Source organism: Neocloeon triangulifer, unplaced genomic scaffold (genome assembly GCF_031216515.1).
Source record: "Neocloeon triangulifer isolate White Clay Creek 2 clone unplaced genomic scaffold, ASM3121651v1 ptg000011l, whole genome shotgun sequence".
NCBI classification, from domain to species: domain Eukaryota; kingdom Metazoa; phylum Arthropoda; class Insecta; order Ephemeroptera; family Baetidae; genus Neocloeon; species Neocloeon triangulifer.
The window spans coordinates 628,139-641,429 of record NW_026775553.1 but is presented as its reverse complement, the minus strand read 5'-3'; the positions used below and the strand labels follow the sequence as shown (position 1 = coordinate 641,429).

Below are 13,291 nucleotides of genomic sequence, written 5' to 3'. Positions count from 1 at the left end.
TTTCATTTCCAGCGAAACTTACAATTAGTAAGAAAAAATTAATTGATTGGGAGAACTGAATTTTTGAAATTTAAAATTGTTTTTGATGGGAATTTTCTATAATAATTTATTTCTCAAAATTGGCCTGATTGAAATTGATAAAAATTTCACCAAATCACGTTTATTACACCATAAATAATTTTAAGATGTACATATAAAAAGGAATAGTTAAAAAAATTTAAATACTGATCTTATGGAAATAAAATTTAAATTTTCCTCATTAATTAACTTCAATTCGCCTATGTCATGTGTTCATTTCTCATCACAAAAATTATCAAGCAAGAACACTAAATCGATTCCTGGTTGAAGGCATAAAATATTAATTTAAAAAATACTTTCATCTCTTCAATTCAGACTCATTCTAGTCTTTATTTTATCACAGCTTGTAAAAAAACAAATCAAAACAAATTTCTTCATACAATTATTTCTCAAAATTTTCTGTGGAATTAGATAAGTTGAAAACTGTATAAAGATTTTTAGTTGAATTTTGCGATTTTTGTTTACCTTCGCAATTGACAATTGTCGAATAAACCTTTGCAAAAAAAGTGGATTATTAATGAAGTGGGGAGCGACAGGTGCCGCAAGCAACCCTTTGCGAAAGCTAGTTCGCTGGGCATCCAGGGCGGGGCGCGGCGCGCAGTTTGCAAAAGTGCATTCGCCGTGCATAAGAGGCGCAGTGTGTTTGCACCGTGCACGGTCGACGGACGAGACGGACCTTCTTCTTATTTCAATTAATCGTCCCGTCCGAGATCAGCTGTTGCGAGGCCGGACCCGAAAAGCATGCTGCTGTTCGAGGTGAGTGTTCAGGGGTTGCAGACGTGGGAAGGGGAAGCGGCGGCGGCGGCGGCGGCGCGTGGATTTGGCAATCGGTGTGCGGCGGGCCAGTCTGCTCTCAGGCGCAGATCCCTTCGCTGCCGCTGCCGGGCCAGACGGACCCGTCGCCACGCGAATATCACCTCTTTTTTTCAATCATTTTTTTTCGTTTCGTCGGCGGGCCCAGACGCGGCGACGAGGCTAGAAACTCGACGCATTTTAACTCAGGTGCGACAGGCCCATGCGTGACCAGCAACTCGCGCTGTTCGGACGCGAGTCTTACTTGGCGGTAAGTGCAGCACAATTTTCCGCAACGAAAACACAGACAGACACTCGCAAACAAAATTTACCTACATTCGTCTTCAAAGTCTATAAATTTTAATTATTTCTAGATCAAAATCTATTTCAACTTTCTCCATTTTAAGTTTATTAATTGAAATATTATTTATTTTTTGCAAGTTTTTTTGCTGACATTTGTCTTAATAAGATTCCCATCTATTTAGTTCATCTCAAATTTAACCAATTTATTTTTTTTAATTATTTTATTACCAGAATCCTTTTTAATTAATTCTTGTTGAGCAAGAAATTTACTACCTGAATTTTTCCCTCGAGCCTGAATATAAATATTTTGTGTTTGAACGCGGCGCATCTCGCTCTCGGCCTCTCCCTTAACTAACCTACCGTAACAAACACCTAACTAATTCTCGGCCCATTCAGCTTTTCGATCGCCACTTTATCTTTTTTCCTCTCTCGCGCGGGGCAAGACAAATCGAGCTAAAAATATATCCGTGTCGTCTGTGCGCTCGCCGAGACTAAACAATGAAACTCAAGAGTGCAGAATAACAAAATGCATGTGTCTGGCTATTTTTGTTTGTTTTTTAATTATATTTCGCGGCAATGAACGCGTCGCCCTCGCTCTTAATTGTCCTCGTTTTTCAAGCGCGGCCGAGAAATGCAAGTTAATTTCTTGATGCACCCCAATTACCGGCGCCTCTTGCGAAACGCGGCGGCCGCGGTGATTTGAATAATAAAAAAGCAGTGTTTTGTTTTTCATACGCGAAGAACGAGTTAAAATAGAACCGAGAGGCGGTTGGCACGATTACAGACTGGCCGCGAATGCCAACAGAGATTATAATTAATGCGCCCCTGAACGCATTCTTTGATAAACTAATCAAGTCCTTAATTCGATCAAACGGTTTTCCAACAACAGAGGAGACTATGATGAAAAAAAAAAATGATTCAATTGAAACGTTCTCTTAAAAAAAATTTAATAAAATGGAATGATAAGCTTGTACTGTTATTGAAATTAAGCAACAATACTTGGGAAAAATTTGGAAATTTCATAAAAAAAAAAAAAAAAATGGACCAATCTCGCAACTTACTTAATCGAATAACATTTGAGATATTTTTGTCTGTGTAATTTTTAAATTTTTAATCTGAAAAATAATGAAGTCGATTTAAATTTCCATATCTACCCTTTTTTAAATTAACATATTCTAGAAAATAAACTTGCTTAAAATTTGAATTTAAAATTTCTTACATGTCTTTTTTTGCAAACGAAAGTGACGCTTTCATTCAAGTGTGACTCGCCGCGTCCGCCTGCTGCACCCCATTGCGAAATTGTTAAATAAGCAAAAATAAACATTGCATTGGAGTGTTGAAAGCTGCGGCGTCTCGCAGGCTTCAGCTGCTCTGCCTCTTGAACTGAATTATGCATGCGCGCCCAAATTTTTTTATCCTCGCGAATTTTTCATGCACACGGTCGCAATTTTTATGCGCGCGTTGGTACCGAGACGGGATTGTTGTCTCTAGGGGACGGGGGAGGAGGCGGAGGGGGCGCATGTAGAACATTTTCATTGATTTTTTTCCTCACGGCGCGGCGGCGGCGTGACTGCCACGGTCTCTGTACATCCCGCCCACCCACCCACCCACCCACCCTGTCCGTCGGTCGCCGGTCGCCGCGCCGAGCACCCCCTCTGCGCTGATAACTGCCTCCCTTATCACGCTCCTGATGCTTGAGACGCACTCGGGCTTGCTCGCAGACACGGCGGCCTTGTTTTGCAACCCTTTCTTTGTTCCCTTCATTAATCGTGCATGTGCGGTCACCCCCCTTTGATCTCTCAAGTTCGTCTTCTATTTGAAGAAAATGTGCGCAGCATTTTCCAGCACCAAGTCCTCAGACACGATTGGTGCTCGATACAAACACTTGATACATTTTATAGACACAAAAAATTAGAAAAAAGTTAAAAAAGAAAATCAACAAATTTTCGCCAAAATCAAAATTGCAAGTTATTTTTTTTTTCTTGACCCTCTCTTCGACCGAAACCAACTGGTAATAAGTGGCAAATAGTATTGAAGAATGTCAAAAATTTCTCAAAATTGAATATTTTTCAGGGGGATCGAAATTCACCAATTTTTTGAAAAGTGATTTAAAAAATTGAAAATGTCTCAGCTCCTGATAAAGATAGCGTAAATGTCCTTCATACCAATGTTGTCAGGAATTAAACAACCTAAAACTTTGCTAAAGTGACCAAAGTCGTAGGTCAAAGGTCAAGGTCACCTTTTGGAACCTGAATATTTAATTAATCTGCCATTTAGATTTGAAAATAGCCAAAATTTGCCCAATTTAGTTTCTCAAAACATATTAAAATAATTGAATTGATTGTTTAATTTTGAGTTGTTCAAAGCCAAAGGGTAAAAAACGTGGTTTTTCGACTTAACTTTTAAACGAAACACGTATAATGAGTGCAAGAAATTATTGCAAAATTTTCTACCAAGCACATGCAGAAAGATTTCTGACTTTGAATAAATTATCATCTATGCTTATTTCATGAATTTTTCTAGGAAAGCAGTTCTTAAATTTCCCGATTGCTTGTACCAGAATTTTGTTTATATCTTTCTGCAAAATATTTTGTGTACAAATTTTTCTTCATCTTGATTGACTTGAGTTTGTTTTTGTTAAGTTATGTAACGTCTTAGGCTGATAAGACTTTTGCCCAAATCACGGTGCATGCAACAGAGAAGTCGATGCGGCATGATTTGCCCATTGCACACCTCTCGAGCGAGCGATTCCGATCGAAATTGATTTGAGAGCGTAATTAATTGAGCGCTTATTACTTTCCCATGCCGCGCGTCACGGGTGGCCGGAGAGACGAATTGCGTCACAGAAAACAAATCGGAAAAGGAGACTTTGATAATTTCGCTCGGCCAGAAATCATATTCATGTCGCGGTGGCGTAAGAATAAAAACATGTCGGTCGCTCGTTGGCTGGCTGGCGCGTCTTAAAAAGAGTTATCCGCGCGCACAGCAAGGGTTAGAATTGGGTCGTCTCGAGAGCAGAGAACTTTATATATATAGCGCTGACTCACAGTGGATCCCATAAGTTTTATACATGCACGACGAGACCAACATGTGTGCATCAGTTGTTGTGTGTGTTGATGTCGCGCCGCGCTTTTTCACATCCTGCACTTGACCCCCTAATTTGCATAAACGCTCAAAACCAGATAACCTCGCAAATATTCAGCCATCTGACAAAATTCGCCACAATTTGTGCAACTTAATAATCCACCCCGAATTTCCAGTAAAATGTTTTCATGGTGTTTTTTTCTAACAGATTTAGTTGTCCTAATTTTTTTTTTGTTCACAGATATATTAATTTTTTCACATAAATTTTTGTAATAAATATAAAGGCAAATTAAATATAATTACAATTTTGTAAATTTTGGAACTGCCAATGATATAAATTATTCCTCTTAAAAATCACATTTAATTGCTGATAATTGACGCCCTTCTTCTCATCCGAACTTATCAGACATTTTGGAGATCTTCGCAAAACAAGACGCAGGTCATTCGGTACGAGATAAGAATTGCTTTGCAATCGATACAGTTTGGCAAATCCTCGTCGAATTTCCTGCCCTTTTCGTTGTCGGCGTCGGAGGGAAAACAATGAAAGGAAGGATATGACCCAAATTCAATTTCCAGCCTCACTTGCGGCCGATTTGGGTGCGCAGGATGATGGAGTGTGTTTTGGTCCAACGCAGCAACTTGCGGCGCCCGCTCGGCTCTTGGCCCGAGCCCAACTGTCCCTTTCTTGTGTATTCATTTCTCTTTTGCTCCGTAACACTACATTCTGCAGGATAAACACTGCGATAAACTAAAAATAACAGACGCACACACACACACTTGCGTGTCGATCAGAAAAGCAATTAAAATCGTGTTCAATTATTGATTTGATTGGTGGAAATGCAGGTTTTCTTTTCTTCTTAATATTAGTTTCGCTAATTTTTTTAGGCTTTTATGATTTAGCTGGCCTTTGTAATTTTCTATGCGATTAAACTTTTTGTATTTATTACTATATAAACTAGGAGCTTACCCAATCAAAACAACTCAAAACTTTCTCAACTATTTGCTGAAAGATATCAATGTAAATTTCTTATTGATTTTTTTTCCATCTTAATTGGAGTGATTTGGTGCAGTTTTAGTCTGGTGGCCAATTTTAAGGCAAAAATTATTTAAAAAAATAAGAGTTCCAAAAATTCAGTCCTTCCAATGACTTTGTTTTTGACGTTTTTGTGAACAAAATTAAATTTTTATTTCTCGCCAATGTTGCTATTGATTGCAAACAGGTCTGCACTGGCTGCATTTATTGCACAGAACACCGCGCGAATATGCAACTGGTGAATTTATTATTAAAAACGTGCACATGACGGTGGTCGGCGGCGGCACATGCGAGTTTTCATTTAGTAATGGCGCTCAATTGTTGTGAGCTAAATGCTGCCGGGGCTAAATTTCATCACTCGACGCTCCATCTGCGTGAAATCATGACAAATTTAATTATCCAGCGTGTTTACAGCAACGTTTGAAAATTGATTGTTTAGTTAAAATTAGTATTGGCTGTTTTAAAAGGTTTTGTAAATTATCAAAACGGAGATTTTATATATTCAATTATTAAACTTCAAAAGAAGTTTAATTAATTTAAAAATTCAGAAAAATTCCGGATTTTTTATATATTATTTTGAAACAAAAATAACTGCCGTTTTTTGTAATACAATTTTTTTTGTATTAATGAATAAGACAAAAATAGCCAAAGTAATGAAGTAATAAAACTGCCAATATCCATGTAGATAGTTCAAATGATTATAAAGCAAACAATTTTTTACGATCTACTTTTTACAAAACTTTTGAGTCTTAAATTTGGTTTTATTGTCACGAGCCACGGCAAAGTCGGCACGATTTGGATGATTTTTTTTCCGTATTTTTTGAATCGCTGCACATCAGAAAGTTTTTAAGGTCGATTTGTTAGCGTGTTTGCGAGATTGGGATGTTTCAGGTGCTTCGGTGCCTGGGATTCGATCTTGGAAACACATCATGCGAGCGGCACCGGCCAGACACTATTATTATCGCACAGAACAAGAGCGAAAAATCGGAAGAACACGCGAGCCGAAAAGGAAAAGCAGAGATGCGGAGAGAAACAAACGATCTCGGGGCCGCACAGATAAAATATCCATTTCTATATTTCCATCAAATATCGTCGGCATGCAACGGATCAAAACTTTCCAGTCACAATATGCGATATTCTGCGCAAATGTGTCCGCGGGAACGTGCGACCTTCAACTTTTAACCGTGCAGCGCAGACTCGGGCGTGTAATGAGACAATGTAATAATAACTTAAGGTCTTGCACTCTTTTAATACTCGAGTGTGTTTCGCACAAGTAGCGGCTCAAGAGAGAAAGAAGAGCCGCCGCCGCCGCCAAAGCTGTGTCTGGGCGTATCGACCCACTCTCTTTTCAACACACACACTCACTGCGTCTCTCCCTAACCTACCCCTAACGTGAAAATGACAATCCGCTCTCTCGGTACTTAGCACCTCGTCAAAGTCTGCGGGCTCTGCCAATTATTGGCCCACGACAATTGCCGCAAGTCAAAATAACTCACTTCCGTCCGAATGAATTCATAATTTTTCAGTTAAATTTTAACAAGATATAAAACAAAATCCAAATTTCTTAAAAATTTACACTATTCAAGAATTATTATAAAAAATGGCAAATTTTAATGAGATAATCTGTTAAGGCATGAAAAAACATGAGTTCAGTTTCCATTTATGGAAACCAATTTGCCAAGTTTCCACAAATTTAAACTGAACAAATGATTTCTTGAATTGCTTAATACTCAATTATTCCTATTTATCTGTTTTAACACTATTTTTAAAGATATTTAAAATAAAAAAATTAGTAAAGTAAATGAAAACTGAAGACATAATGTTTGGTTTATCTTTAATTTTCTATTCCAAAATTTTCTCCTCACTTTTGATGAAAATTGGATTGAAAAAAGTTGTAGATCATTGGCCTGTGTTTGGGTCTGCGTGCGCCGCAAACGCGCCCGAGTTGGCCAACCTTTCTCTCTCTGCTCTCCGCGTCCGCGTATCCAATCTCGGACTTTTCACCTTGGTGTGTTAGAATTTGCTTGCCACAGGTAACTCGTCTAATTTCCTGTCTATAATGAGTGCATGTGCGCGCAGCCAAGAACAAAAAGAGCTTTTTCCAGCCACACCTTATTGTCTGACCGAATTGATGGAAGAAGAAAAAAACTAGCAACACAAATCCCATCTCGCGCGCAGCACGGTGATGATTGCCCTTGGCGAGGAAAATGCTCGGGTCCAGCACAAAGATTGACGGGTCATAAAATTCGTGTTTGAGGGCGAGAAAGCTCGACTGAAAAGCTGGGGATAATTTTTCCCTGGACCCTAAAAAATAACCATAAAATTCGTGTTATTTTTATGGCCGGACAACCCTTTTGGTCTTGGAATATTATTCTATTTCAGTTGAATATTTCCAGGAAGATCTCCCGCACTGACCTAATTTTCACTTTCTGGAATTCAATGAAAAGTAAAAAAATTTTGTTTTTTAAAATAAAAAAGTGAAGAAACAGAATTTTTTACACATATATTTTTGAACTAATTTAAAATTCACGAGTTACACTAATTTATTATTGAGTATTCAAATCAGAAAAAAAAGCAAGCGACTCGCTTCCTTCCTTCCTGCACCATGAGCAGTTCAAACAAAAGCTCGAAATTTGCACCCTGGGCGCGCGAAACCTGTTATTCTGTCCCGCTGCTTGCCAAACATTTAAGTAATTATCGCGCCGTTTGCAGGGTTAATTAATATTCACGAGACGGCATGTGCGTAAAAACGCCCCACCAACTCATACCCCGGCCGGAATTGCCTTTGAAAAATCCACTACGGAGGCTTTGAATCGTTTGCATGAAACAAACCCACGTCCCATGAAACAGTAAAACTCGAGAGCGCGGCGGCCTTTTTAATGCAAAAGCCCGCGGGGCCGAAAAAGCTTCATCTTTCCTACCTGCGCTCACAATTATCAACGGAAATTCAATTTCACGACCGCGCGTGAGACACAGAGGCAGAGACATTAACACAAAAGACTCGAATTTACATGTTGCAAACAAAAGAGCGGTTGTTGTGCGTTTGTTATTCACTTTCCTACCAACGGAGAAACCTAATAAAAATAAATTAAATAAGATATTATATAATTTTGTGTAGAGAAAAAAATCGTTGCTTCATGGTTCAGCCGTTGATAAATTTCCAGTAAATAATTTACAATCAAACTATTAATATTTGGAACAAGTTTAGTTCTTCCCATTTTTTTCCAATTACTCACACCATTTTTAAAGATTTAGTAAAATTTTCTTAGGTATTAACTTCCATAATAATTTCTTGTAAACTATAAAGTAACAGAGTTATTAATTTGAATACAAATTTAAATTAATTTTTATCATTATAACAAAAATAAATTGTTAAGAAAAATACTAAACTTTTGCATGCAAATAAAATTAATTTAAAAAAGAACACGTTTTAGTTCACTTTGATAAGTTAAGTTATAATAGTCCGTGGGACGGTTTTTGCTCCCCTATCGCAACAGCTTCCTCGTCGCGCAGGTTGCCTACCGTCGCCTATATAATTGCATTGTTTCCTTTCTCACGTCGTCGCTTAGTGTGCGAAGCGAGCTGCGTTCATCGCTTCCTCCAGAGAAGCCTTTCAATTAAATTTGTCTCGCCGTCGTTCCACCGGGGATCAAATCGACCCTCTGCTATTCCACACGCACTCCCTTCAAAATAAAATCCAAATTTTAAAAGTAAAATAATTATAATGATTTTCTGCCTTGCTTTTTGGTCCGAAACCAGAAATTTACGCGCAATTGTTTTTGCTATTCACTTTTGGCAATATTTGGCAGCTGCTATTTTGCTTTTAGCGTGAACACAAATATTTTGAATAATTTATCAAATTGCCCAATTTTCAGGAGCTCAAAGTTTGGTATTTTATTAAAAGGTGATTTTGAAAATGGAAAATATCTCAGCTCCTGTCAAAGATAGCGCACAAGTCCCTCATACCTAAGTTGTCAGGAAACAATCTACAACTTTTCAATTGTGACCTAAGTCGCAGGTCAAAGGTCAAGGTCACCTTTTGGAACCTGAATATTTGAATTATCTTCCAATGCACCTAAAAAGAGATTATTTGAAATTTAAAAATAGCCAAAAGTTGCCAAATTAATCGTGCACAACATAGTAAAAAATTGGTGAGAATTAAATGTTTCCTTTTTGAGATATTCAGAGTCAAAGGGTAAAAAACGTGGTTAATTTGCGCAATCAAATTGAAATGGAAACGAGAGCGCGTGTATTTGGTGTAATTGCGAAAGCGGCACGCACGTGACGATTGGTCTTTTTGTGTGTCTGGCGCCGCACTAGGGCAACGTAGGTCATGCACGCTGCGGAGAGGTCGCGCGCGCACCTTTTCCGTCTTTTCCGCCGCCGCCTCTGCATTTCCCACGGATTTAAAGAAAAAAAACTTCTTCCCGCGAAGGAAAAAATTCGCGCCCGTCAATCGCGAAAAGCGCTCGCAGATGATTGCAGATAAGATAAGTCTGCTTTCGGTCGCTGTCTCGGTACAAACATGTGTTGTATTATTACGGCGGCGGCGATATTACGAAATAGCGTGTGCGGAGGCGTATCGGCGTCTGTCGCCATGGCAACCGCGGGGATCGAAGCCCGGGCAAGGCAAAGCACCCCGTGTTCCTTCGCACCGCGGCGTGTGCCGTCCTCGAACCCAGGACCGCCAGCTAAGGCCACCGACCTCCCCGTCTGCGCCGCGCACTTTCAAAATATAAAACACATTCTTTCTTTCTTTTCAACCCGATTTTTTTTCTTCCCTTCTCCGCACGCGTCTAGCAAAATGGTAATAATATTCGCGCGCGAATCTCCTTTTATTTCTACTTATTTTTCGCAAGTCTCGACTTTTTCCCCTCGCGAAATTTAATAACCCTGCGCCTGTTTTCCCCAGGCGGAAAATATTTGCCCTCAGAGCAAACTTCTCTCTTTTTTGCTCTCCTTTTTTATCTTTTCAACTTTTTGCCCGGATATAATAGTTTGCTCTTTGCTCTTGTCTCAAGTATTTGGCGCTGCACACGTGTGGCCCGAGACACCTCAATTTGCTACTGAAACTTTGTTAATTTTTTGTGCCACGTGTGTTGACCAGCGGTGGTTTTGACCCAGTCCAGACTTTGAAATTGATTCACCGCACGCTGCTGCTGAAAATTCCTCAAATATGGAAAGCTACACCATACTTTTCCGAAACTCCCACCGTATTTTTGGAAGCCCTTTGATGAAACTAACTAATCAAGTGGGCGAAGACATTTCATCTCTTTAAATGGTTTTTTATCCAGAAAAATCTAAACATTAATTTAGTTTCATGAATTACAATTTGCGTTTTAAAAACGGGAATCATTATGAATCTATCGCAGCATTTATAATTTTAGCCAAAAAAATAAAAGAACCTTATTTAAATTGATGAAAATTTAACTTACTTCTTGGCAAAGTTTGTACCTGTTAATTCTGCTGTAAAAGCACATCCATTTATGAAAGAATGCGTGAGCAAAACTATTGTAAAATTAAAGCAAGTTGCGCGTGTTTAAAATTAAAAGTTGAATTTCCATATGGGAAGATTTCGCACGTAGCGCGCGGGTGTCGCAAACGAGCGTTTTATTTTTAGCTCTTTATTATCGTTCCGAGAGCGCCCCGTGCTCCGTATCATTCCGAGAAAAATGAGCGTATTACAGAAGCTGTACGTGTATAAAAATAACCTTCTTATCCCGTGTGTGTCATGACAGAATGCGGTGTCATTACGCGAGAGATACACTTTTTTGCTGCCGCAAACGCCGCGGGACAACACATTGTTCCCCTCACGTACCTGCAATAATCAAGTGACATTTACGGCCGCGACCCATCATTTTATAATAATATTTGAATCTCGCGTTTCATCTTCGTCACCTCGGGCCACGGAAATCATCAAACCAAAGATATGCAAACGGACAGTTTTCCCAAAGGGTTGAATTTCAAAATGATCAATTTGATTAAATCGTCATGTTTGTTTCATTGACTTTTGCAGCCGCACTGGGGAATTCCAGATTTGTAATTGGGTTTAAATTATGTATAGGCGCTGAATCATCCGAAGATCCAATTAAAACCTAAAACAGTTCTAAAACTTTAAAACTTCATAATTTTTATAAACAAAAAATTCAACCATTCATTGTTTTTACTAAAGAAGCTTGTTTTATAAAAATTAGTATAAATATGAACAAGTTTCAGAGAATTTCAGTTAAAAACCAATCAATTTGCAAAGAGAATTTGTGAAATAGCGTTTGAGCGAGAAATTGCCGTCAGCCACCATTTGATGAAATTCCAAATTGGAAACACAGACGTAGTTTTTTTTTCGGGCGTAGGGATTTAATGAAATACAAACAATTGCCACCGTCGGATTCAAGGTTCGCAATTTGCGGCGAGTTGGTTTTTTTGGCGGGGCCACCACCTCCTCTCTCTCTCCTGGCGGCGGCGGCATTCTGATTAGCCTCTCTGCACACACACACACACGAAATTCAGTTTTTTGTCATATTTTTTCGGGCCATCTTCGCGCTCTCCCTTCCATAGTATGCAGCGCGCGACTCGCTACTTCTCTTCTCGTGGCCAAAAAAGCTCTTTAGTTAGGCCCGCGCCGCTCCCAAGCAAGCAAGTCTCGTCGCTCCTGACAATAATTTGAATACGCGTGGCTCTGTTGTTATTATTCGCCGATCGATCTCGCGATTTATCTCAATTTTTTTTCCGTATACCTGGCGCGGGGAGCGAAAGAGCGAGCGAACGCAACCCCTCTCCCCATCCATCCCCAGCGCCGCGAGAGTGTCTGTCTGCGGCGTGCGTGCGTATGGAGATGGGCTTGATTATTCTCCGCGCAGCCTCTTGCCCGATGAGATCTCGCACGTCTGCGGCAACAAGTTGACCGAAAATAAGAAACAAACTCGCTTTCACGTGCAGCAAAGACGCGCCCGATGAGCACTTTGAACATGAAGTTTACCCAGGCACCGGCATTTCCACTCCCGCGAAACCTTATTTTCTCAACGACTCCTGAAGAGGTGAGTATTTTTGCACCTTTTTCCTTTCCTCGTCTTGCACGTGTCGCTCTTCCGCGCTCACCACTCCAGAGGTCAAAGCGTGGGCCACGAAAAAGCAAGCAATACAATTTTTCCGTCTTGTGCTGAAATCAAACAGCTGCAATAATTGCAAATTGAAGTTCATTTTATAACTTAATCAAATTATTGCCACATTAAACAAAACAAGATCTTTCACAAATGAAATTTTATTTGTGAACATGAAATAAACTGTCTTTTTTTAAAAACTTCTAGAAGGCCATAAGAGCGCAAATTCAAAGTTTTTTGCGTGACTTTGTCTTAAAATGATGAAACATTCAACTCGCAACAAGAGACTTACATATTTGTTAAGCTTTTTACTTGAGGGGAAATGAATTTTTATTCTCAGGTGCACTTTATTTTAAAGAAAAATAGTGATGAACTTTACAGCAATTAAAGCTTTCCAATCTTTTCTTGTAAAATCAATGCAAGTTTTTTTATGATGACTGATTTACAGAATTTATTTTTCAATCTCCATTGAGGTGATTTGGTGAAATTTTAATCAATTTTGAGAAAAAAATTATTTTATCTAGAAAATTCCCTTAAGAGACGGTTAAATTTAAAACATTCAGTTCTCGCAATGGATTCAATTTCTACTTTTAACTTAAAGCTACAAACCAAAGCTAATTTTAGAAAAAATAACCGTGTTTTTTCATCTAATCATTGAGAAATTCAATAAAAGTGAAATATAGAGATTGAGTTTATCAAATTAGAATTAAATTAGCAGCTGTAATAGCTGCTTAAATTGGCGGGTGTCGAGCGGTTTGCATACCCATCAGGCGTCACGCCACGTATAATACCTGCTGAATGCAGTTATTTGCACAGCTCGGCGTGTGCATATTTAGCTCTGTCCGAGTCAACAGGTGGCTGAACTATTGGATTTGCGGTCGAGGGTAGTTTTCTCTCCCTCTCT

At 39.1% G+C, this 13,291-nt stretch overlaps 1 protein-coding gene across 12 annotated transcripts in view; it reads left to right on the top strand.

Annotated features, from left to right (window-relative positions):
• LOC132196263 (zinc finger protein rotund-like) overlaps positions 1 to 13,291 on the top strand; it is a 128,716-nt gene that overhangs the window by 61,957 nt on the left and 53,468 nt on the right. The window contains exon 1 of one of the 12 annotated variants that reach the window (XM_059618794.1): positions 728 to 834. The exons of 9 other annotated variants lie outside the window; for them this stretch is intronic. In XM_059618794.1, the coding sequence (XP_059474777.1) occupies positions 820 to 834 (15 nt within the window). In that variant the 5' untranslated portion in view covers positions 728 to 819. Of the gene's footprint in view, positions 1 to 727; positions 835 to 924; positions 1,142 to 11,892; positions 12,325 to 13,291 lie in introns of those variants that run through there. 2 more of the 12 variants (XM_059618791.1, XM_059618789.1) reach the window with 2 other exon arrangements.